Here is a 25,558-nt window from a genome sequence, read left to right as displayed (position 1 = left end):
TGAAGAAAACGGCCGGGCGCGGTGGCTCAAGCCTGTAATCCCAGCACTTTGGGAGGCCGAGACGGGCGGATCACGAGGTCAGGAGATCGAGACCATCCTGGCTAATACGGTGAAACCCCGTCTCTACTAAAAAATACAAAAAACTAGCCGGGCGACGAGGCGGGCGCCTGTAGTCCCAGCTACTCGGGAGGCTGAGACAGGAGAATGGCGTGAACCCGGGAGGCGGAGCTTGCAGTGAGCTGAGAGCCGGCCACTGCACTCCAGCCTGGGCGGCAGAGCAAGACTCCGTCTCAAAAAAAAAAAATCTGAAGAAAACATATACCCAGAATCACAATCAGGATCTGGATTTTCATCTTCAGCTAGGACCTAGATCTTCATCCACCACAATTACAGATAATATGTAAAATTCAAGAAATAATAATATCAAGCTGGCCGCAGGGGCTCATACGTATAATCCCAGCCCTTTGGGAGGCCGAGGCAGGTGGATCACCTGAGGTCAGGAGTTCAAGGCCAGCCTGGCCAATATGGTGAAACCCTGTCTCTACTAAAAATGCAAAAATTAGCTAGGCATGGTGGCATGCGCCTGTAACCCCAGCTACTCAGGAGGCTGAGGCAAGAAAATCGTTTGAACCTAGGAAGTGGAGGTTGCAGTGAGCCGAGATCATGTCACTGCCCTTCAGCCTGGGCGACAGAACAAGACTCCGTGTCAAAAAAGAAAGAAAGAGGCCAGGCGCGGTGGCTTACGCCTGTAATCCCAGCACCTTAGGAGGCTGAGGTGGGCGGATCACCTGAGGTCAGGAGTCCGAGACCAGCCATGGCTAACATGGTGAAACCCTGTTTCCACTAAAAATGCAAAAAACTAGCCAGGCGTGGTGACACACGCCTATAATCCCAGCTACTTGGTAGGCTGAGGCAGGAGAATCGCTTGAACCCAGGAGGCAGAGGCTGCGGTGCGCTGAGATTGCGCCATTGCACTCCAGCATGTGCAATATAAGAGCAAAACTCCGTCTCAAAAAAAAGAAAGAACAACATCAGTACATTATTTAGAAATACATAAATACTAGAATACGATATACTTCGAGAAAAAAAACGAACAGAGGATGTAAAAGGCCTTAATTTTTAAAAAAGAAAAATACTTGAGATATAAACCACGTTCACATATGGGAAGAATCAGTATTTCAAGTCTCAGCTCTCTCCAAATAAATCTGTAAATTCAGTGCAATTCCAATCAAAAGCAGAGTGACATCCCGACAGTATCACTTGTATGAAACAAAACAAAGTCAAGAATAGACAAAATAATTTTTACAAGAGCAAAAAAACGAGATAAGGAAATGACACCAAAAATCAACACTTGTTATAAAATACTAATAATTAACACGATGTGGTTCTAATTCAGAGACAGACCAATGCAACAGCTCAGAGCCTCAAAACCGATTTACACGAGAAGGAAATATAATGTACAACAGAAGTCCGTAAGGGAAGGATAATCTATTAAAAAATGATTTCTGGGACAACTGGTTAATCATCGGGGGCAGGAAAGATCAAGTTCCATTCCTACTCATATTATATAAGAGGTAATTCTGGGCTGGATGCAGTGGCTTGCGCCTGTAATCCCAACACTTTGGCAGACTGAGGCGGGAGAATCACCTGAGGTCAGGAGTTCAAGACCAGCCTGGCCAACATGGTGAAACTCCGTCTGTACTAAAAATACAAAAAAAAAAAATTAGCCAGGCGTGCTGATGGGCGCCTGTGATCCCAGCTATTTGGGAGGTTGAGGCAGGAGATTGCTTGAAGCCGGGAGGCAGAGGTTGCAGTGAACCAAGATTGCGCCACTGCACTCCAGCCTGGACAACAAGAGCAAGACTCCATCTCAAAAACACAAAAAACACCCAAAACTTGTATCCCATAAAAATACCACAAATAAAGTGAAAAGCAAGCCACAGGCCAAAAGAAGATGGATGCAATACGTATAACCATTTCCTCTTAATCACACTTGAAAAATTAAAAGGCTTGACAATACCAAGTACTGGACATAATCTAGAAAAATAAGAATTATCATACAATACTGGCAGGAAAATAAACTGGTACAACCATTTCAGAGACCAATTTAGCAATATCTAAAAAAGATAACAAAGCTCATATTCTATGTCCCAGTCACTGCATTCAGAGAAAGAGACTATTATAACAGGCTATATTTCTCAGTAACAGCCACAGCAATATTTCCAGTCCCATAAGCTCTTGCAGAATCTTGCTGTGTTCCATTAAGAGATGATATCCATTTTCCCTCCCCTTGAACCTATGCAGGACTTTGGGATTGTTTAAAAAATAGAATAGACGCCGGGCACAGTGGCTCATGCCTATAATCCAGCACTTTGGGAGGCTGAGGTGGGTGGATCACCTGAGATCAGGAGATCGAGACCATTCTGGTCAACATTGTGAAAACCCGTCTCTACTAAAATACAAAAAATTAGCCAGGCGTGGTGGTGCGCACCAGTACTCCCAGCTACGCAAGAAGCTGAGGCAGGGGAATCCCTTGAACCTGGGAGGCAGAGGTTGCAGTGAGCCGAGATAGCGTCACTGCACTCCTGCATGGACAACAAGAGCAAAACTCCATCTCAATAAAAGAAAAGAAAAGAAAACAAAAATAAAACAAATAGTAAACATAAAAGTAAATAATTAGCCAGGTGTGGTGACATACGCCTATAGTCCTAGCTACTCAGAGGGCTGAGGCAGGAGGATTACTTGAGCCCAGAACGTCAAGGCTCCAGTAAGCTATAATCAACCCACTGCACTCCAGCTTGAATGATAGAGTAAGACCCTGTCTCAAAAAAATAGAATGTGGAGGCCGGGCGCGGTGGCTCAAGCCTGTAATCCCAGCACTTTGGGAGGCCGAGACGCGCGGATCACGAGGTCAGGAGATCGAGACCATCCTGGCTAACACGGTGAAACCCCGTCTCTACTAAAAATACAAAAAAAAAAAACTAGCTGGGCGGGCACCTGTATTCCCAGCTACTCCGGAGGCTGAGGCAGGAGAATGGCGTAAACCCGGGAGGCGGAGCTTGGAGTGAGCTGAGATCCGGCCACCGCACTCCAGCCCAGGCGACAGAGCAAGACTCCGTCTCAAAAAAAAAACCCAAACAAACAAACAAACAAACAAAAAATAGAATGTGGTACAAGTGATGCTGTACAGTTTCCAAGGCAAGGTCATAAAAGGCAATGTAGCTCTTTCAGGACATTTGTCTTTAGTTCTAAGCCATCATGTTGCAAAGAAACCCAACCTAACCACACAGAGGAACTGTGGCCTTAGCTGACAGCCACCATTCATGATGAAACACGCCCTTCAGAAGATTCCAACACCCAGTCCTTAAGTTTCTAGCTGAGGTCCTAGATACTGCAGAGCAGGCAGGCTGTCCCTGCTGGGCCCAGTACAAGCTCCTGAACAACAGAGTTCATGAGCAGAATATGTCAAGATTTGAGGTTATGAGTTTTAGAGCTATGGCAGCTAGAACAATACCCTAGAGGTGCTTGCACACATTGGCATAGGGAGCCACATAGTAGAAATGTTCATAGTAGTGTTGCTCCTAACAGCAGTGACAAACTGGCAAAAGGAAAGTGGATAAATATACTGTGGAAGAGCCACATGATGGATGACACAGGAACGAACACAAATTAAGTTGTGCTACTACTACATGTATTCAGTTAGGCAAATATCACAAGTGAAAAAAGTTGCAAAACAGTAAAGACAGTATTAAGGCCAGGCGCGGTGGCTCAGGCCTGTAATCCCAGCACTTCAGGAGGCCAAGGTGGGTGGATCACGAGGTCAGGAGATCGAGATCATCCTGACTAACACAGTAGAAAAAAAAAAAAAAAAGTAAAGACAGTATTAACAGCATTTTTTTTTTTTTTTGAGACGGAGTCTCATTCTGTCACCCAGGCTGGAGTGCAGAGGCGCAATCTCGGCTCACTACAAGCTCTGCCTCCCGGGTTCACATCATTCTCCTGCCTCAGCCTCCCAAGTAGCTGGGACTACAGGCGCCCACCACCACACCCGGCTAATTTTTTGTATTTTTTTTCAGTAGAGACGGGGTTTCACCATGGTCTTAATCTCCTGACCTCATGATCCACTCGCCTTGGCCTCCCAAAGTGCTGGGATTACAGGTGTGAGTCACCACGCCTGGCCCAGTACTGATAGCATTTATAAAAGTTTCAAGATATGCCAAAGAAGTAACACTAATTAAGGATACATACATACACATATGACCATACAAAGACAAGGGAATGATATTTACACAATTTAGATCAGTTACTCCCAGGAAGACAGAATTGATCAGAAAAGGGTGCACAGGGGATGTCAACCGCATTTGTAGTATTTTATTTCTTAAGATGGGTGGTAAATTCATACGTATGTTACATTATTCTTTATATCTTTTTATGTACCTAAAATATTTCAAATGTAAATGTTTAAATTGAAATGAATCAATAAAAGCTGAATGTGTCAACATGGCAATCTCAGAAACAATGTTGAAAGGGAAAAAAACAGGTTGCGGCAGGATATATGCAATGCAATACAATTCATACATAGCTCAAGAACACATAAAACATTACTAAACATTGTTTACAAACACATGCATATGTAGTAGAAGCAAAAAGAACCGCATGAGGATAACAGAGCACATTTAACAAAGTGGGTACCTCTAGGGTGGAAAAGAGAAGAATAGAAGACAGTGTTTCATTCTATCTAGAGAAGGCTAGAACAGTATTCGTTATATTATTCTCTATACTTTTCTGTATGCTTGAAATGTTAGATATGATAAATGCCAAGTTAGTGTATCACTGGCTACATTAATACAATTTCAGCTAAAAACAACGCATTCTAGCTATCCTTTGCTGCTTCATCACTACTCAAACATAATTGTGGTGGGTTTGTGAATAATTAGAAACAATGACATCCCAGGCCGGGCGCGGTGGCTAACGCCTGTAATCTCAGCACTTTGGGAGGCTGAGGCAGGCAGATTACTTGAGGTCAGGAGTTCGAGACCAGCCTGACCAATATGGAGAAACCCCATCTCTACTAAAAATACAAAATTATCTGGGCATGGTAGTGCCAGCCTGAAATCCCAGCTACTCAGGAGGCTAAGGCAGAAGAATTGCTTGAACCTGGGAGGTGAAGGTTGCGGTGAGCCAAGATTGCGCCATTGCACTCTAGCCTGGGCAACAAGAGTGAAACTTTGTCTCAAAAAAAAAAGAAACAATGACATCCCAGTAGCAATGAATATACTTAGTACCAGTTCAAGTGATTCTCCTGCCTCAGCACCCCGAGTAGCTGGGACTACAGGCATGCACCACTATGCCTAGCTAATGTTTTGTACTTTTAGTAGAGGTGAGGGTTTCACCACATTGGCCAGGCTGGTCTCGAACTCCTGACCTCAGGTGATCCGCCCGCCTCAGCCATCCAAAGTGCTGGGATCATAGGTGTGAGCCATCACACTCAGCCTAGTACCAGATCTTAATGTCTGAATACCATTTTCCATGAAAAGGAACCACAACTCAACAGAAAAAATGACTGATTCTAGGCCGGGGCTTTGAAAAGTACAAGATGAGCCTGGAACACAGTGCTGTGCCAGGAAATATGGACATGCTCAAAGAATGACAAAAGCATGTCAAAAAGATACGGGACCAGCCTAATGTGTCTTCCACTGGCCAAACTTGGGACACCATGAGTATCAAAATAATCATGATAAAGAACCGTAATTCACTGAGTAAAATAAGAATCCATCAATCTTATTTACTGATATAACAAAGTAAAGGACATGCGCTTTAGTAGTAGGATCCTAGCTACTCAGGAGGCTAAGGCAGAAGGATTGTTTACTCCAGCCTGGACAACAGAGCAAGGACCTGTCTCTAAAGGCAAATAATAGACAAGTCGGCTGGGCGCAGTGGCTCAAGCCTGTAATCCCAGCACTTTGGGAGGCCGAGACGGGCGGATCACAAGGTCAGGAGATCAAGACCATCCTGGCTAACACGGTGAAACCCCGTCTCTACTAAAAAATACAAAAAACTAGCCGGGCGAGGTGGCGGGCGCCTGTAGTCCCAGCTAATGTAGTCCCAGCTACTCAGGAGGCTGAGGCAGGAGAATGGCATAAACCCGGGAGGTGGAGCTTGCAGTGAGCTGAGAACCGGCCACTGCACTCCAGCCTGGGTGACAGAGCGAGACTCCATCTCAAAAAAAAAAAAAAAAAAAAAAAAATAGACAAGTCAAGGAAAGAGGGAAGCTCCTTTCAGTCAAATGCAGAAGGAATACAAAATTAGAAAAAAAACACCACAGTATGTGCTTCTTTGAGGCGAGACTCCTCCATGGAAGCTAAAACTAGGAGGTAAAAGCTTAACGAGAAAAAGGCTGGGTGCAGTGGCACATGCCTGTAATCCCTGCACTTTGAGAGGCTGAGGCGGGAGGAACACGTGAGCCCACGAGTTTGAGACCAGCCTGGGCAACATGGCGAAACCCTATCTCTACCAATGATACAAAAATTAGCCAAGTGTGGTGGCGTGCACCTGTAATCCCAGTTACTCAGGAGGCTGAGGCAGGGGCATCACTTGAACCTGGGAAGCACAGGTTGCAGTGAGTCGAGATCATGCCACTGTACTCCAGCCTGGGCAACCAGGCAAGACTCCATCTCAAAAAAAAAAAAAAAAAAAAAAAAGTTAAATAATTGTCCAGGCATAGTGGCACATGCCTGTGGTCCTAGCAACTTGGGAAGCCAAGGTGGAAGAATCACCTGAGCCCAGGGAGGTTGAGGCTTCAGTGAGCTGTGATCGCACCACTGCACTCCAGCCTGGGCAACAGAGTGAGACCCTGTCTCAAAAAAAAAAAAAAAGAAAAAGAAAAAAAGAAAAGGAAACGTAATATGTAATTACAGTATACTACCACAGCTTAACTGTGAACAATATTTACACAGATGTAATAAATGATATATAATTTCCATTTTAAGACACCATTGATTATAAATCGCACCACTATTTTACAAATTACTAAAAGAAAAAAATACTGCTTCACGCCTATAATCTCAGCACTTTGGGAGGCCAAGGCGGGCAAATCAAGAGGTCAAGAGATCGAGACCAGCCTGGCCAGCATGGTGAAACTACGTCTCTACTGAAATACAAAAATTAGCTGGTGGCGCGCGCCTGTAGTCCCAGCTACTCAGGGGGTTGAGGCAGAATTGCTTGAACCTGGGAGGCAGAGGTTGCAGTGAGCCAAAATCATGCCACTGCACTCCAGCCTGGGCGACAGAGAGAGATTCTATCTCAAAAAAATATATATATACATATACACACACACACACATACATGAACCACATGGAAAGGAGCAGAAGTGTCTGTGTTGCAGCAAATGGTGTAAGAAAGCCACACTGTGACCCTGCAGAGGAGAAAGTCAGTATGTATGAAACTGATGGAAAAAAATGAGAGTGCAATATAAGAATATTATTTGTAAACATGGAGGAAAATGCTAGAAGAAATAGCTAACAGAGCTGAAAGTAACAGCTTCTAGGGTAGGATACTAAAAGGTAAGTAAGGAAGACTGCTGTTTTTCATGAGATGCAAATCTAAAGCAATTAGATAGAAAATTTCAACAGCCTAAATACTTCCAGATTACTTATGTATCATAATATCCTGAAAAGGGATGTTAAGAAAAATTTAGAAGCCAGGTACAGTGGCACACACCTGTAGACCCAGCTACTCAGAAGGCTGAGAGGAGACTGTGTGAGCCCAGGGGCTTGAGGCCAGCCTGGACAACATGGCGAGATCCTGTCTCTCAGAACAAAAAGAAAGAAAAATTTAGAAAAAAATAAGCAACCTGACACCTAATCTAGTTTCACTGTTATACAAATCCAAATTTTAAGTGAAATTATACCAAAGTGAAAAAATATGATCAAACCTGCTCTAAATCTGGTTCATAGCATTTTTATCCTGCCAGACACACAGATGTTAAGATAGCTTGAAAGTTGACCTGACGCAGACATAGGCTTTTTTTTTTTTAAGTTGACCTGCTAGAAACAGAAAAGATCTGGGAGTGATGCCATCGTTCTAAGTATCTGACTTCTTGCTGCAAGGCAAGACCCAATTGGCTCCATTAAGAAGGTGCATATTCACAGTTGCTGCAAAGTTATGTAAAACTAAAATAAAGGCCAGGTGCAGTGGCTCATGCCTGTAATCCCAGCACTTTTGGAGGCCGAGGCAGGTGAATCACCTGAGGTCAGGAGTTTGAGACCAGCCTGGCCAACATGGGGAAACCCCATCTCTACTAACAATACAAAAATTAGCTGGGAGCAGTGGTAGGCACCTGTAATTCCAGCTACTCAGGAAGCTGAAGTGAGAGGATCACTTGAGCCCAGAAGGTCAAAGCTGCAGTGAGTTAAGCTTGTGCCACTGCACTCCAGCCTGGGTGTCAGAGTGAGACTCTGTTTCAAAATAAATCAATAAATAATAAAATAAGCCTAGAAAGTCATAATCACTTGTAAGAGTATAATACCTAAATTACTTTTAGCCAATCACATCATTAAGTTACTATTATTCGTTACTTACATCTTGAAACATTTTGTTCTCTTGTTTTAGTTCAGCTTCTTTATCATCTGAGAGTTTGTAAGCATTCTCAAATGCTTCTTCTAAATCTTGCAGTCTAGATTTTAGTCGAATGATGGTATTGTCTTTTTCTTTACTGCTTGTTCTCATTTCCTCAATTCGTTCCTGCAAAATTTTGGAAGCACTGCTGGCTGCACTGAAGCGTTCTCTCAAATCATTCTACAAAACAAAGACAAACATTTTTTTTTTTTTTTTGAGATGGGAGTCTTGCTCTGTTGCCCAAACTGGAGTACCATGGCGCAGTCTCGGCCTACTGCAACCTCCACCTCCTGGGTTCAAACAATTCTCCTGCCTCAGCCTCCTGAGAGCTGGGATTACAGGCGCCCACCACCACTCCCCGCTGATTTTTTGTATTTTTGGTAGAGACAGGGTTTCACTATGTTGGCCAGGCTGGTCTCAAAAGCCTGACCTCAAGTAATCCACAGGTCTCAGCCTCCCAAAGTGCTGGGATTACAGGCATGAGCTACCATGCCCAGCCCAAAATTTATTTTAAATGAAAAAATACATGCCTCAATAAGAGCTAATAAATTATGGGCATTTAAAAATGAACAAAACATAGAAATGGAAATAAAAAATCTATTTTGTTGTATTCTGAGATGGAGAGTCCAGAAAGAATGGTTCTACTGGAATACCAGCCCCTGACATTATCATACGGTATACAGGAAACTATCATCTATGGCACTTTGATTCTAGGACTCACCTAATAGCTCCTGCAGTTCACTTTAATAAGGAAAAAATAACCACTGCTATTAGGGAAATTATTTTGAAAGCATAGCTGGACTTTGTTGCCCAACATCAACATTTAGAGAGGAGAAAAACATTTCATACCCTCTCACTATGAAAATAGAGGAAATTCAAAACCCATCTGATATGTTAATATTCATTCAACAATCATTTCTGGAATACCCACTAGGTGCCAGGCACTAGGTTGCTAGAAATGTTAAGATTAACAAAAAAGATAATAGTCCCTAATGTCATGAAGCTTAGGAGGAGAGGAACTAAAAAAGCAAACAGGCCAGGCACTGTGGCTCACAGCGGAAATCCCAGCACTTTGGGAGGACTGCTAGAGCCCAGGAGTTTAAGACCAGCCTGGGCCACATAGCCTGTCTTGACAAAAAATTTTAAAAATCAGTCGGGTGTGGTGGTGCGTGCCTATAGTCCCAACTACTCAGGAGGCTGAGGTGGGAGGATCACTTGAGCCTGAGAGGTTGAGACTCAAGTGGAGCCATGACGGCTCCATAGCACTCTAGCCTGGGCGACGAAGTGAGACCCTGTCTCCAAAAAAAAAAAAAAAACAGGCAAAGATAAAAACAACATATAAAACAAAATAGGCTGGGTGCCTGTAACCCCAGCACTTGGGGAGGCTGAAGCGGGCAGATCACCTGAGGTCAGGAGTTCGAGACCAGCCTGGCCAACATAGCGAAAACCTGTCTCTACTAAAAATACAAAAATTAGCTGGGCTTGGTGGTGGGCATCTGTAATCCCAGCTATTCAGGAGGCTGAGGCAGGAGAATCCCTTGAACCAGGGAGGCGGAGGTTGCAGTGAGCCAAGATCGCACCATTGTACTCCAGCCTGGGCAACAAGGGCGAGACTCCGTCTCAACAGAAAACCAAAATAGACATTTTTCACCAAAATTTTGTTAATAAGGTTATATGTATCTCATACATACTCTGTGATAGCTATTATGCATTTTATCTTCTAATAGATATTAAAAATACAACTTGTAAACAGACTTTGAGAAACTTTTGACCCTTAAAAAGACTGCCTTACACAAAGGTAATACACAAAGATTGCCTTACAAAAGGGAATAACAAAGGTCTTTGTTCAGAAAGAAAAAAAGTTATGTGTAAAAAAATAAAACTTGGTAATGTGTGGGGGTAAAAAGTAATTTTAGCATAAAAAGTTTATGCACTTCTAGTTATATACCAAGAAAACTAAAAACTTATGTGGCACATAAAATCTTGTAGACAAACACTCATAGCAATATAATTTAAATAGCAAGAAAGTATATAATCTAAACATTACCTGATGAATGTAAACAAAAATGGGGTATTATTCACAGAATGAAACATACTCAGCCATAAAAAGGAATGAATACTGATATGTTACAACATGGATGAACCTTGAAAATATGCTAAGTGAAGAAGTCAGACATGAAAAGTCAGTCTAGGATTTCATTTATATCAATGTTCAGAAAATGCAAATGCACAGAGAAAGAAAACTGAGTAGTGGTTGCCAGGGTGTGGAAGGACAGAATGAGGGGGGGTGACGGCTAAGGGGTGTGGATTTTTTTTTTTTTGAGGAAAATGTCCTAAAATTGATTATGGTGGATGCCCAACTCTAAATATACTAAAATTCGTGGAATTGTATACTTTAAAAGGGTAAGTTTTATGGTATGCAAATTATATCGCAAAAAATTTAAAAAACAATTTTTGAGACAGGGTCATGATCTCTTGCCCAGGCTACAGTGCTGTGGCACAATCATGGTCACTGCAGCCTCAACTTCCTGGGATTAAGTCATCCTCCTGCCTCAGCCTCCTAAGTAGCTGGGACGACAGCTGTGCACCACCATGCCCGGCTAATTTGTAGAGACAGAGGTCTCTGTATGTTACCCAGGCTGGTCTTGAACTCCTGGGCTCAAGCAATCCTCTCACCTCAGTCTCCCAAAGTGCTAGGATTACTGACATGAGCCACCGCACCCAGCCAAAGGTAAGTTTTAAAAGGGTAAAGTTTAGGCCAGGTGCAGTGGCTCACACCTGTAATCCCAGCACTTTGGGAGGCCGAGGCAGGTAGATCACAAGGTCAGGTGTTGGAGACCAGCCTGACTCAAATGGCGAAATCCCGTCTCTACTAAAAATACAAAAATTAGCCCGGCGCAGTGGCATGCCCCTGTAGTCCCAGCTACTAGGGACACTGAGGCAGGAGAATCACTTGAAACTGGGAGGCAAAGGTTGCAGTGAACCAAAATTGCACAACTGCACTCTAGCCTGGGTAACAGAGTGAGACTCCATCTCAAAAAAAAAAAAAAAAAAAAAAAAGGCGCAGTGGCTCACGCCTGTAATCCCAGCACTTGGGAAGCCGAGGCAGGAGGACCACAAGGTCAGGAGATCAAGACCATCCTGGCTAACATGGTGAAAACCCATCTCCACTAAAAAATACAAAAAATTAGCCAGGCGTGGTGGTGGGCTCCTGCAGTCCCAGCTACTCAGGAAGCTAAGGCAGTCGAGAATGGTGTGAACCCGGGAGGTGGAGCTTGCAGTGAGCCAAGATTGCGCCACTGCACTCCAGCCTGGACGACAGAGCAAAACTCCGTCTCAAAAAAAAAAAAAGGTAAAGTTTATAGTATTATATGAAGCCAACAGCACTAAAAATATAAACTTCATAAGCCTTCCTTAAAAAGACAAGAAACATAAATGATGTTATCATGAAATAATTCGTCTTACCAGAACTCCCACCAAAAAAAGAGTACTTACCACTTCAATTTCCAGTAAGTTATTCTTATTTTCAAGTGTTCTCACGCGACTAGTAGCTTCATGCAAAGCACTATCTAATTGGCCACATCTAAAAACCATAAATTTAGTTTCAATTAGAAGATAAAATTATTACCTTTAAAAGTATTACATAAATCTAACCAATTATCTAATATATAACATAAGACAAATTCTCCAGTGTTAGCTAAGACTCAGGATGCCATTTTAGTAGAATATATCCAATGAATATAATAATATAGTATGTAGAGAAAAGACTAAAATTGGCCAGGCACCGTGGCTCACACCTGTAATACCAACACTTTGGGAGGCTGAGGCAGGCAGATCACTTGAGGTCAAGAGTTCGAGATCAGCCTGGCCAACATGGTGAAACCCCATCTCTACTAAAAATACAAAACTTAGCTGGGCATTGTGGCATGTGCCTGTAGTCCCAGCTACTCAGGAGGCTGAGGTGGGAGGGTGGCTTGAACCTGGGAGGCTGAGGTTGCAGTGGGCTGAGATCACGCCACTGCACTCCAGCCTGAGTGACAGTGAGAACCTGTCTCGAAAAAAAAAAAAGCCTAAAATTATTTTTTAAAATATAAAAAAAAAGATGTACATAAAATAGCTTGGTCTTAGTTATGAAAAAAAATCTGTATCTACACATATGCATTATGATTTCTGGAAAAATGCAAAAAATTAAATTTGGGATTTTGGGACTAGAGGTTGGGGTAGGGAGATTTACTTTTTTTTTTATTTTTTGGAGACAGGATCTCACTCTGTAACCCAGGCTCAAGTACAGTGGTGCAATCACGGTTCACTACAGCCTCAACCTTCTGGGCTCAAGCAAGTCTCCTGCCTCAACCTCCTGAATATGCACCACCACATATAGCTAACTTGATTTTCTGTAGAGATGGGATCTCACTTTGTTGCCCAGGCTGGTCTCAAACTCCTGGACTCAAGCGATCGTAATTTACTTTTCATATTAGGTCCTTCTGTACTATTTCGAATTTAGCATGAATATAACTATTCTTATAATTAACTTCCTTTGTAAAGTTAATTATCACAGACCCTCAAAATAACAAGATACATAGAATTCAGTTACCATTTTGACTCAGTGTTTAACACAGTATGAATAATAAAAGCTTTATTTAGCACTGACTATACACCAGGTCTTTAAGCACGTTCCATTTATCCTCACAATTCTGTCCATTAAGATTATCATTGGTCCCAGCTGGGCATGGTGGCTCACGCCTGTAATCCCAGCACTTTGGGAGGCCGGGGCGGGTGGATCACGAGGTCAGGAGATCGAGACCATCCTGGCTAACACGGTGAAACCCTGTCTCTACTAAAATACAAAAAATTAGCTGGGCGTGGTGGTGGGCGCCTGTAGTCCCAGCTATTCGGGAGGCTGAGGCAGGAGAATGACGTGAACCTGGGAGGCGGAGCTTGCAGTGAGCCAAGATCGCACCACTGCACTCCAGCCTGGGCAACAGAGAGAGATTCCATCTCAAAAAAAAAAGAAAGAAAGAAAAAACAGATTATCATTGGTCCCATTTTACAGTTGAGAAAACAAAAACAGTTCCTCACTGAAAGTCACACAGGTTGTAAGCAGTCACACTGGGAGCATAAGCTGGGCACTCGGAGTTCATGCTCCTAACCGTTGTGCATTAATGCGGCTCAGACGCGAAATACTGATAAGACTATTCTTTAAAAAAAAAAAATCACTCAAATAGTTAAGTGTGTTAATTGTATTTGACTTTTTTCAGTACTATGGATTCTAATGTGCCAGGGGATCACTGTCCCAAGTTCCAATTCCGTAACATAGTAATCTGATATCACAGCTGGCTAATGGCTACACTTGTAACACCACGGGAATTCTCCAATTTGCAATTTTAAGTTTGAAAAACAATCAGTGTATATGCTGATAACAATGGTTTTTATCTTGGGGGAATCATTTCTCCAGTTCTAAATGACTGCCATTTATTTTGTTTCTACTGTCCTCTGTAACACAGCTTTTTTTTTAACCATAAGCCAGATCAAATCTTTTTTGGGAAGAGGAGAAAATAATGTACTGCTATTCATTTCACACAGTGATTACATCTACTCCAGTAACCAAGCCTGCCACTGTTAACTGCTATAACACAGCTATTTACTTAAAACCCTGGCTTCCAATTTGCTCCACCTATATTTGCTCATTGCTCTACATGCTCAAACACCTTCTAGTCATAAAAATGTTTTAACTGGTTATAATTTACTCTAGGTACCTTCTTTAGGACTCTGTGTTTAACCTTCAAAAGTTCACTGGTGGGCTTCTTTCATACTTGTTTTCCTACAGGAAGTAACTGCAGTCATCTTTGCCTTTTTTTTTTTTTTGAAACTGAGTCTCACTCTGTCACCCAGGCTGGAGTGCAGTGACACAATCTCGGCTCACTGCAACCTCCGCCTCCCGGGTTCAAGCGATTCTCCTGCCTCAGTCTCCTGAGTATCTGGGATTACAGGTGAGCACCACCACATCCAGCTACTTTTTGTATATTCAGTAGAGACAGGGTTTCAATATGTTGTCTAGGCTGGTCTTGAACTCCTGACCTCAAGTGATCTGCCTGCCTCAGCCTCCCAAAGTGCTGGGATTACAGGTGTGAGCCACCACACTCAGCCTCATCTTTGCCTTCTAAACAAAAACAATAACAAAAAACCCAACTTCCATAACCTGCTATCTACTGTTTTTGTCCTAAAAAACCTAAACCTGTCTCTTCTTTTGGTTTGGCTCTTTTTCAAATTACTTTTCCCTACCATCGTACCCCCACACCACCAAATGCAAAATGAAAGCTACAGAAACATTCAAGAATAAGACAGCCATGTTAACTACCAGCAACCAAAACTACTTACAGTATAAAGGCTAGTTTTCCCATAACTTTGAAAGTTAAACTGTTAACCAGATGGAAGAATTTAGTTCCCTCCTAAGCTCTTTGAAGTGAGCTTTGTCTTTTCTCCTTAGAGAACTCCTTGCTATCAGCTAGACCTGCATCAATTTTCAATCGATTTAAGTCCTGTTTATTTATTTAGAGACAGGCTGTCGCTCTGTCACCCAGGCTGGAGTGCAGTGGCACAACCTCAGTTCACTGCAGCCTCGACCTCCTGAGCTCAAGCAATCCTCTCACCTCAGCCTCCCCAGTAAGTGGGACCACAGGTACACGCCACCATGCCCAGCTAACGTTTCAATTTTTTGTAGAGACAGGGTTCCATTATGTTGCCCAGGTTGGTCTTGAACTCCTGAGCTCAAGACATCTGCCTGCCTCTGCCTCCCAAAGTGCTGGGTTACAGACATGAGCCACCATGCCTGACCAAGTCCCATTTAACTGTAAAGTATGTTGCAAGGACTCTATTACTAATACTAGTGAAAGCATCAAATTTTCTAAGTGATTCTAATATAGGTGTGAAGCTATCCTGAATATAAGGTCATTCTCCCCTGTATTTCTTTGTGGGTTTTTTTGGAATGGGAACTACAGTATTTTAATGGGCCTATTAAAAAGGTTGAGAATTGCCACAGGACATAAGCCATAGACTTATTAGGAAGTCCATAGTACTGCTCCTCCCATCAATGACATTACTCTGCATATACGAAATTCACTGAACTGTTTCAGTATTTTGCCCATGTGAAACAAATGGCTCCATGTCAGTTATTAGTGTATTATAAGAGGGGGGTTCATAGCTTCAAAAATACGTAGGCAAACATGACTGTTAAAATTTCAAATCCAAAGTATATGTTTTCAATGTGTTTTCTCACATTATACTTCTGTGAAAATAACACATCCAAGGTGGAGAAAACTTCACAGCTATATTATAAATTTTACCTGTCCATAAGAATTTGATTGGTTATCTTCCAATCTTCAACTGCAGAGATTTCTTTTGCCTCCAGCTTCTGTTTCAAACTATTTATTTCTGATTCATAATAAGCTCGAAGATCCGCGATGTGTCGAGCATGCTTTTCCTTCAGGTTCTGCCTAATCCTTATTCGTTGAGAATAAAAAATACATATTAGGAAAGCTATCCTCAGTCTCCATCCACAAGAGAAACTAAGAACACAATGATTCTCATGGGCAAAAATATAGCATATTTCCTTTGCTACAAAATATATAAATACACAAAAAGTTGACAATCGAGTGAAAGAGTTTTTATATGCTCCATCTTAAAAATGCTAAATCTCTAAGAATTTATGCAATACTAAAGTTCAATAAAGATCATTTTCAATCAGACATCACAGAAAATCTATTAACATTACAAGCCATTCACTGAAATACATACTTAGACAATATCACAGGATCTTCCAAGGAAGTCAATGAAATGCATTCTGGGACACTGTTGGCTGTACCTGGAAGCTGGGACTGACTGACTGAGGCCGAAGCGACCATGACAGTGTTTTCTTCATCTACAGTGTTGACCGAGATATCATTACTAGTAATGGTATATACTGACGGAAACGTGGAACTGGTCCTACTTTCGTTTTGGAATGTCTGATTTTTCCAAGAGTCCACCGGAGAAGCTTTTGTGTGTGAGGGATATTTTGGAAATCCAGGTAACTGAGAAGTGACATTACTTGCTTGTGAAAATGAGTCTATGTCAGAGGGACTAGACATACTAGGCTCTAGAACAGAGTCCGGGGAAAAGGATATTCTGTCATCAAGGGCATTCGGAAGGCCATGCGGTTGAATCCCTGAAATCTGCTGCTTTGGCTTCATGTGTAACGTAGGATCTAGAGTCAGGACCTAGAAACAAGACAACAAGGAAGCCTTACCCTCAGAACTCAGCTTTGTTTTGCTTGTTTTCAAGTGAGTAGGTTTTAGATCGCCTAGGGAAAATGAAGCTTGAGGTAAAAGTTAGAGTCAGGAAGCATTGTTCATGTTCACTCGGCAGAATGTGGACAACTTTACCTCTGGTGGATGATTTGGGTTGGAAGCAGAAGTGAGATTCCTCTCAGGTAACTGCTTGTTTTCCCTTTGTTTTTTATAATAAATATCCTTCAGTGACGGTAGCTTCATCTCATTACTAGTATTAGACTTAAAGATACGAAACAAAATTAAATGGTGTTATCAATAATGAAACACATTAATGATATCAAAATAAGCACCATAAAAAGATTTTTGAAAGACTTTAAGCAAATTGAAAATGGAGACTGTCAGATTTGTAATACAAGCTTGGAAGTCATTATCTAGTATGATGAGTCTGCCTCAGAATGGAAAGATGTTTGGATCTCCTAACTATTTAAGACACTAAGGGGATAATGTGAATGTTAATTATTTAGCAGCTTATGAATACTTCCAAATAATGAAATTCTTAGTAGTTCTCCCACTCAAAATAAGAACCAATTTTTTGGGTTTCTTTGACAAAGGGTCTCACCCTGTTGCCCGGGCTGGAGTACAGTGGTGTGATCACGGTTCACTGCAGCCTCAATTTTGCAGGCTAAGGTGATCTTCCCGCCTCAGCCTCCTAAGTTGCTAGGACTACACAAGTGCGCCACCACATCCAGCTAATTTTTGTATTTTTTTTTTGTACAGACAGGGTCTTGCCATGTTGCCCAGGCTAGTCTCAAACTCCTGAGCTCAAGCAATCCTCCCACCTTAGCTTCCCAAAGTGCTGGAATTACAGGCATGAGCCATCACGCCTAGCCAATAACCAAGTTTTGAGGTAAGAAAATACTTCATAGGCTGGGCACGGTGGCTCATGCCTGTAATCCCAGCACTTCAGGAGGCTAGGGCGGGCGATCACTTGAGGTGATCAGCCTAGCCAACATGGAGAAACCCCATCTCTACTAAAAATACAAAATTAGCCAGGCAAGTGCGCATGACTGTAATCCCAGCTACAAGGGAGGCTGAGGCAGGAGAATCGCTTGAACCTGGAAGGTGGAGAGTGCGGTGAGCCGAGATCACGCCATTGCACTCCAGCCTGGACAACAAGAGCGAAACTCAGTCTCAAAAAAAAAGAAGGCCAGGTGTGGTGGCTCATGCCTGTAATCCCAGCACTTTGGGAGGCTGAGGTGGGCAGATCACAAGGTCAAGAGATCGAGATCATCCTGGCTAACACGGTGAAACCCCATCTCTACTAAAAATACAAAACATTAGCTGGGCGTGGTGGTGAGTGCCTATAGTCCCAGCTACTTGGGAGGCTGAGGCAGGAGAGTGGCGTGAACCTGGGAGGCGGAGCTTGCAGTGAGCCAAGATCGCACCACTGCACTCCATCCAGCCTGGGCGACAGAGTGAGACTCCGTCTCAAAAAAAAAAAAAAAAAAAAAAAAGGAAAAAAAGAAAAGAAAATACTTCATAATGAATAACAGAAGGATGAGAAAACTTTTGGCCAAATTAATTTCATATGCCTGAAGTAAAATGCACCAAGAGGTGGAGTTCCTTATCTATGTAGTTACAAGCATGTTTGTTTAAAGAGTTGGCCAACCAAAACTAGGTGTCACAAAGTGACCCAATGAAAATAAGTACCCCCCATCACTTCTCAGCCTTTTGGCTAAGATCAAGTGAAAATAAGTCCCTTTATTCATCAGTAAAATAAGAAGATATGACCCTAGGCTAGACACGGTGGCTCACGCCTGTAATCCCAGCACTTTGGGAGGCTGAGGCAGGTAGATCGCCTGAGGTCGGGAGTTCGAGACCAGTATGGCTGATATGGTGAAACCCTGTCTGTACCAAAAATACAAAAAATAGTTTGGAGTGGTGGCACAGGCCTGTAATCCCAGTGACACAGGAGACTGAAATGGGACAATCACTTGAACCCAAGAGGCAGAGGTTGCAGTGAGCCAGGATCATGCCACTGCACTCCTTCACTCTAGCCTGGACAACAGACCAAGACGCTGTCTCAAAAAACAGAAGATAGGACCCTAATTTCGAAAAACTGAAATCAGGGCTTCACTACACTAAAACTGTTGCAGAGAGGTCTAGGCTCTAAACATTAAAACTTTGGGCTTAAATTATTTCAAGGTGGGACATATTATAGGGTGTGAGAGGAGAACCAATTAACCTTGGTCCTCAAATTTAAACTGTGAACATTGTCGCAAATGAGATTACAGATTCAACAATAGATACACTGAAAACACTGAAAGAACATTAATCATGTAGCTTTAAATGTATGTCCCATTTCTAGACCCTATATAGGCTGCAGAGCACCACGAATATATATTTTTAAAACCTTGTAACTGCCTTGTGAGTGTGTGCATTGAAGGCATTAATTTGTTACATCTAAACCTTTAAAATATACTGTGGTGGCTCACGCCTGTAATTCCAGCACTTTGGGAGGCCAAGGCAGGTGGATCACTTGAGGTCAGAAGTTTGACACCAGCCTGGCCAATATGGTGAAACCCCATCTCTACTAAAAACACAAAAATTAGCCAGGCGTGGCAGCACGTGCCTGTAATCCCAGCTACTTGGGAGGTTGAAGCAAGAGAATCGCTTGAACCCAGGAGGCAGAGGATGCAGTGAGCCGAGATCACACCACTGCATTCCAGCCTATGAAACAGAGAGAGATTCTGCCTCAAAAAAGTACCACAATTCCCATAATCCTGCTGTAGAATTCATTCCTTACATGCCAACAACCTAAAGAAGCCTTTTCAAGACCTGAAGCCTGTGAAAAGTGGATTACTCTGGCTATGGCCACAGCCTGGTGGCCTGGGGGAATAGTTGGGGTTATTCTATTCAAAGCTCATGGGAACAGAAAAGTACTACTTTTCACCACTTTTATGTTCTTGTCACGTTAACATCTCTAAAGTAGGGATGACTCTTGTAATTAATGGCATCTTATAATTGCTTTGGGCCAAGTTGTGGTTGTGATAGACTGTCATTCCCTGCTTATGAGCTCAAAATTGGCCAAATAGGTATCAGCAGCTTAGAAGACAAACCGACACACTACAATGAAGCTCCTGAGGACCAATATTTAAGAGAAGGGTGAATCAGACATGTTTAGCAACATATTCCACATGGGAGTCCAAAGCAGGCTAGTTCTACATGCTACTAAGCCAGGTAAAAAGCAGAAAGGCCTTTCCATTCTTTTTAAAGAAATGCAGAATAGGCCGGGCGCGGTGGCTCAAGCCTGTAGTCTCAGCACTTTGGGAGGCCGAGACGAGCGGATCACCAGGTCAGGAGATCGAGACCGTCCTGGCTAACACGGTGAAACCCCATCTCTACTAAAAATACAAAAAAATAGCCGGGCGAGGTGGCAGGCGCCTGTAGTCCCAGCTACTCGGGAGGCTGAGGCAGGAGAATGGCGTAAACCCGGGAGGCGGAGCTTGCAGTGAGCTGAGATCTGGCCACTGCACTCCAGACTGGGCGACAGAGCGAGACTCTGTCTCAAAAAAATAAAAAAAAAAAAGAAATGCAGAATCACTGATGCTCTTGTCCCAGCACTTTGGGAGGCTGAGGCAGGAGGACTGCTTGAGTCCAGGAGTTCAAGAGACCAGCCTGGGCAACATAGAGAGACTTTGCCTCTACTAAAAAAAAAAAAAAAAAAAAGAGCCAGGTGTGGTTATACATGACTGTAGTATCAGCTACACAGGAGACTGAGGCAAGAGGATCGCGTGAGCCCAGGAGGTTGAGTCTGCAGTGATTGATGATCAAGCTGCTATACTCCAGCCTGAGCAACAGAGTGAGACCGTGAAGAAAGAGAGAAAGAGAGAAACAGAAGAGAAGAGATAACCCTCTGAGAAGGAAAGAATTTTAGCCACTTTTATTTCACTTATGTCTTCCTTTTTAAAGTATGCATAAGAGTTATATAATAAGCCAGGCACAGTGGCTCACATCTGTAATCCCGGCACTTTGGGAGGCTGAGGCAGGTGAGTCACAAGGTCAGGAGATCGAGACCATCCTGGCCAACATGATGGAACCTTGTCTCTACTAAAAACAGAAAAAAATTAGCTGGGCATGGCAGTAGCGTCCCAGCTACTTAGGAGGCTAAGGCAGGAGAATCACTTGAACCCAGGAGGTGGAGGTTGCAGTGAGCCGAGATCACACCACTGCACTCCAGCCTGGCGACAGAGCAAGACTCCGTCTCAAAAAAAAAAATTAATAAATTTAAAAAATAAAAAATAAAATATATTAAAAAAATACAGGCCGGGCGCGGTGGCTCAAGCCTGTAATCCCAGCACTTTGGGAGGCCGAGACGGGTGGATCACGAGGTCAGGAGATCGAGACCATCCTGGTCTACACGGTGAAACCCCGTCTCTACTAAAAAAAAATACAAAAAACTAGCCGGGCGAGATGGCGGGCGCCTGTAGTCCCAGCTACTCGGGAGGCTGAGGCAGGAGAATGGCGTAAACCCGGGAGGCGGAGCTTGCAGTGAGCCGAGATCGCGCCACTGCACTCCAGCCTGGGCGACAGAGCTAGACTCCGTCTCAAAAAAAAAAAATAAAATACAAATAAAATAATAAAATAAATAGAATAAAGCAATTAGACTCGTCAGCAGGGGAATCACTTGAGCCTAGGAGTTTGAGACCAACCTAGGCAACACAACAAAAATCCCATCTCTATTAAAAAAAAACAAAAAGTTACTGATACATAATAAAATCTATGTTTAAGTCTAAAGACTCTTTCCATGAGAACAAAATATAAATTCTAAAGCGGTAAAAAAAAAAAAAAAAAAAAGCATTGTATCAGTCTAATTTATAAATGTTTCTTGGTAGAACATGAAATGGGAAACGTTGAAGTTAACAATACTATACAGTCAACAAAATGCAGGATCCACTTACTGATGTTCAAGATCAAGTTAACACTGTGAATGAACCCTGCAACTGCAAAGCCTACTAAGCCTGCCTTGCCCCTACAATCTTACCTCCCTCGTACTTCATTTCTCTGTGTTGACCTGTGTCTTTTTGTTCCTTTCATGCAGTATAGAACTGTCCTTTCAGACAGTTTCTGTCACTGAGACTCTGATGCTTACAAGTACATTGCCCCGTCTGTCTGTACATGTCATACATTTTTATGTCTCTTGGTTAGTTTAATAGTATCTCTCCTTTTCCCCAGCTACTCCTTCATTACCTGATCAAAATACAGGAGGAGGCTGGGTGCAGCAGCTCATGCCTGTAATCCCAGCACTTTGGGAGGCCAAGGTGGGCAGCTCACCTGAGGTCAGGAGTTTTGAGAGCAGCCTGGCCAACACGGTGAAACCCTGTCTCTACACAAATACAAAACTCAGCTGGGCATAATGACAGGTGCCTGTAATCCCAGCTACTCAGGAGGCTGAGGCAGGAGAATCACTTGAACCTGGGAGGCAGAGGTTGCAGTGAGCAGAGATCACACCACTACACTCCAGCCCGGGCGACAGAGCAAGACTCCGTCTCAAAGAAAAAAAAGAAAAAATACAAAGGTGAAATATGTACATATGAAATTTTTAATTCCACTTTTTTCTGTTGTTGTTTTTGCTGAGACGGAGTCTCGCTCTGTCACCCAGGCTAGAGTGCAGTGGCACCACCTTGGCTCACCGCAATCTCCACCTCCTGTGTTCAAGTGATTCTCCTGCCTCAGCCACCTGAGTAGCTGGGTTTACAAGTACATGCCACCACGCCCAGCTAATTTTTGTATTTTTAGTAGAGATGAGGTTTCACCATGTTGACCAGGCTGGTCTTGAACTCCCAACCTCAGGTGATCCGCCCGCCTTGGCTTACCAAAGTGCTGGAATTACAGGCTTCAGTCATGGCACCCAGACTTCAATTCCACTTTTAAGAAGCACTGCTAAGATTACATAAGGAAAAAATGACAGACTAAATTTCAAAACAAGTGAGTATGATTCTAAAGCCCATACTTTTTCCAGTATTTTAGAAGTTGAAAAATAAAATTTATACTTGAGTACCTGGCAACAATTATAAAACACAAACACATACAATTTTTTCTTTCTTTGAGATGGAGTTTTACTCTTGTTGTCCAACCTGGAGTGCAATGGCACAATCTCAGTTCACTACAACCTCCGCCTCCCAGGTTCAAGTGATTCTCCTGCCTCAGCCTCCCAAGTAGCTGGGATTAACAGGCGCGCACCAGCACATCTGGCTAATTTTTTTGTATTTTTAGTACAAACAGGGTTTCACCGTGTTAGCCAGGCTGGTCTTGAACTCCTGACCTCAGATGATCCACCCACCTCAGCCTCCCAAAGTGCTGGGATTAAGGTGTGAGCCACAGCGCCCAGCCCACAGGTTTTTAAATTACCTGGTTTGGTGACACATCTGTGGAAGACAATGATACAAACGTCTTCTCTAAAGTTTCAGGCAAAGAGTGGTGTGTATCCTTTTCCTCTAGTTTCCAGTAAGTCAATCCTGATGTGCACAAATACACAGAATAGAAAAGAGTGAGGAAAAAACAAAAATGCTTTCTAGAATAACATTTCTATCTAAAGGAAATTAAATATGGGAAGAAACTAATTTTGAGTTAAAGTAATTTGAATTTTGATGGAAAAAAAGTTATCTAAATTCTGTATTATGTAAGAGTCCTAACTGGATGCGAATGTTTAAAACTGAAATATAAAAAGTCAAGATGAGTTGGTACAATTTAAAATATTTATTTTTGGCCAGGCGCGGTAGCTCACACCTGTAATCCCAGCACTTTGGGAAGCTGAGGCAGGAGGATTACCTAACGTCAGGAGTTTGAGACCAGCCTGGCCAACATGGTGAAACCCCGTCTCTACTAAAAATCCAAAAATCAGCCAGGTGTGGTGGCACACACTGTAATCCCAGCTACTTGGGAGGCTGAGGCATGACAATCGCTTGAACCCAGGAGACAGAGGTTGTAATGAGCTGAGAAAGTGCCACTGTATTCCAGCCTGAGTGACAGAGTGAGACCCTGTCTCAAAAAAAATTAAAATAATAATAAAATATATTTTTTTATTTTTTATTTGAGAAAGGGTCTCACTCTGTCACCCAGGTTGGAGTGCAGTGGTGCCATCTCAGTCTACTGTGGTCTCTTTTTTCGAGACAGAGTCTCGATCTGTTGCCCAAGATGGAATGGAGTGATCTCGGCTTATTGCAACTTCCGCCTCCCGAGTTCAAGCGATTCTCCTGCCTCAGCCTCCTGAGCAGTTGGAATTACAGGTGTGCTGCGCCACCACAACCAGCTAATTTTTGGGTTGTTTTTTCTTTTTTTCTTTTTCTTTTTTTTTTTTTTTTTTTTTTTTGAGACAGTCTCCCTCTGTTGCCCAGGCTGGAGTACAATGGTGCGAGCTCAGCTCACTGCAACCTCCACCTCCCAGGTTCAAGTGATTCTCCTGTCTCAACCTCCTGAGTAGCTGAGGTTACAGGCATGCACCACCATGCCCAGCTAATTTTTGTATTTTTAGCAGAGACAAGGTTTTGCCATTTTGGCCAGACTGGTCTCAAACTCCTGACTCAAGTGATCTGCCCACCTAGGCCTCCCAAAGTGCTGGGATAACAGGTGTGAGCCACTGTGCCCAGACTAATTTTTGTATTTTTAGTAGAGATGGGGCTTCACCATGTTGGCCAGGCTGGTCTTGAACTCCTGATCTCAACTGATTCTCCCGCCTCGGCCTCCCAAAGTGCTGGGATTATAGCCATGGGCCACTGCGCCCAGTCCAGCTCACTGGAGTCTCAACCTTCCAGGTTCAAGACATCCTCCTGCCTTAGCCCCACAGGAAGCTGGGACTACAGGCACACACCACCAAGCCCTGCTAAATTTTTTTTGTACTTTCATTAGAGACAGGATTTTGCCATGTTACCCAGGCTGGTCTCGAACTCCAGAACTCAAGCAATCCACCCTCCTCGGCCTCCCAAAGTGCTAGGATTATAGTTGTGAGCTACCAGGTCCAACCTTAAAATATATTTTAAAATAGACAATTTCTTTCTTTTTTTTTTTTTTTTTTTTTTGAGACAGGGCCTCAATCTGTCTCCCAGGCTGGAGTACAGTGGTGCAATCACAGCTCACTACAGCCCCGACCTCCTGAGCTCAAACCATCCTTCTCCTTCAGCCTCCCAAGTAGCTGGGACTATAAGCTCACACCACCACACCCAGCTAATTTTTGTATTTTGTGTACAGATGAAGTTTTGCTATGTTGCCTAGGCTGGTCTCAACCTCTTGGGGTCAAGTGATCTGCCCACCTTGGCTTCCCAAAGTGCTGGAATCACAGGTGTGAGCCACCATGCCCAGCTGACAATTTCTTTGTGAATAGTATAGACATATAGAATCAATGTAAATAATTCAGTAATTCAAATGTTTATTGAGCACCTATAGTGCCAGGCTGGGGAGGCAGGAGGAGTGAGATAAGAAAAGTAAGTAAATCATGCAGTATATAGATGGTAAGCACTCTGATGAGACTTTAAAACAGGATAAAGGGGATACATAGTGGGGTGTGGGGTAGGCAGGCACTAGTTTTGAATTAGGTGAACAGGGTTGGCTACTGAGAGGATAATTAAGAGGTCATCAGCCATTTTAGCCATGTATGAGGGAGCTCCCTCATACAGGGG

General features: G+C 43.1%; 1 protein-coding gene across 6 annotated transcripts in view; it reads right to left on the bottom strand.

Moving 5' to 3' along the window:
* MPHOSPH9 (M-phase phosphoprotein 9) overlaps positions 1-25,558 on the bottom strand; it is an 85,181-nt gene that overhangs the window by 36,180 nt on the left and 23,443 nt on the right. For all 6 annotated transcript variants that reach the window (XM_030939054.1, XM_030939051.1, XM_030939052.1 and 3 more), the window contains 6 exons: positions 23,295-23,401; positions 17,037-17,162; positions 16,411-16,871; positions 15,960-16,115; positions 12,112-12,199; positions 8,581-8,796 (listed from right to left, as the gene is read on the bottom strand). In XM_030939054.1, coding sequence (XP_030794914.1) covers positions 8,581-8,796; positions 12,112-12,199; positions 15,960-16,115; positions 16,411-16,871; positions 17,037-17,162; positions 23,295-23,401 — 1,154 coding nt within the window. The remainder of the gene's footprint in view (positions 1-8,580; positions 8,797-12,111; positions 12,200-15,959; positions 16,116-16,410; positions 16,872-17,036; positions 17,163-23,294; positions 23,402-25,558) is intronic.

This window comes from Rhinopithecus roxellana, chromosome 10, assembly GCF_007565055.1.
Source record: "Rhinopithecus roxellana isolate Shanxi Qingling chromosome 10, ASM756505v1, whole genome shotgun sequence".
NCBI classification, from domain to species: Eukaryota; Metazoa; Chordata; class Mammalia; order Primates; family Cercopithecidae; genus Rhinopithecus; species Rhinopithecus roxellana.
This window is presented reverse-complemented; position numbering and strand designations above follow the sequence as displayed.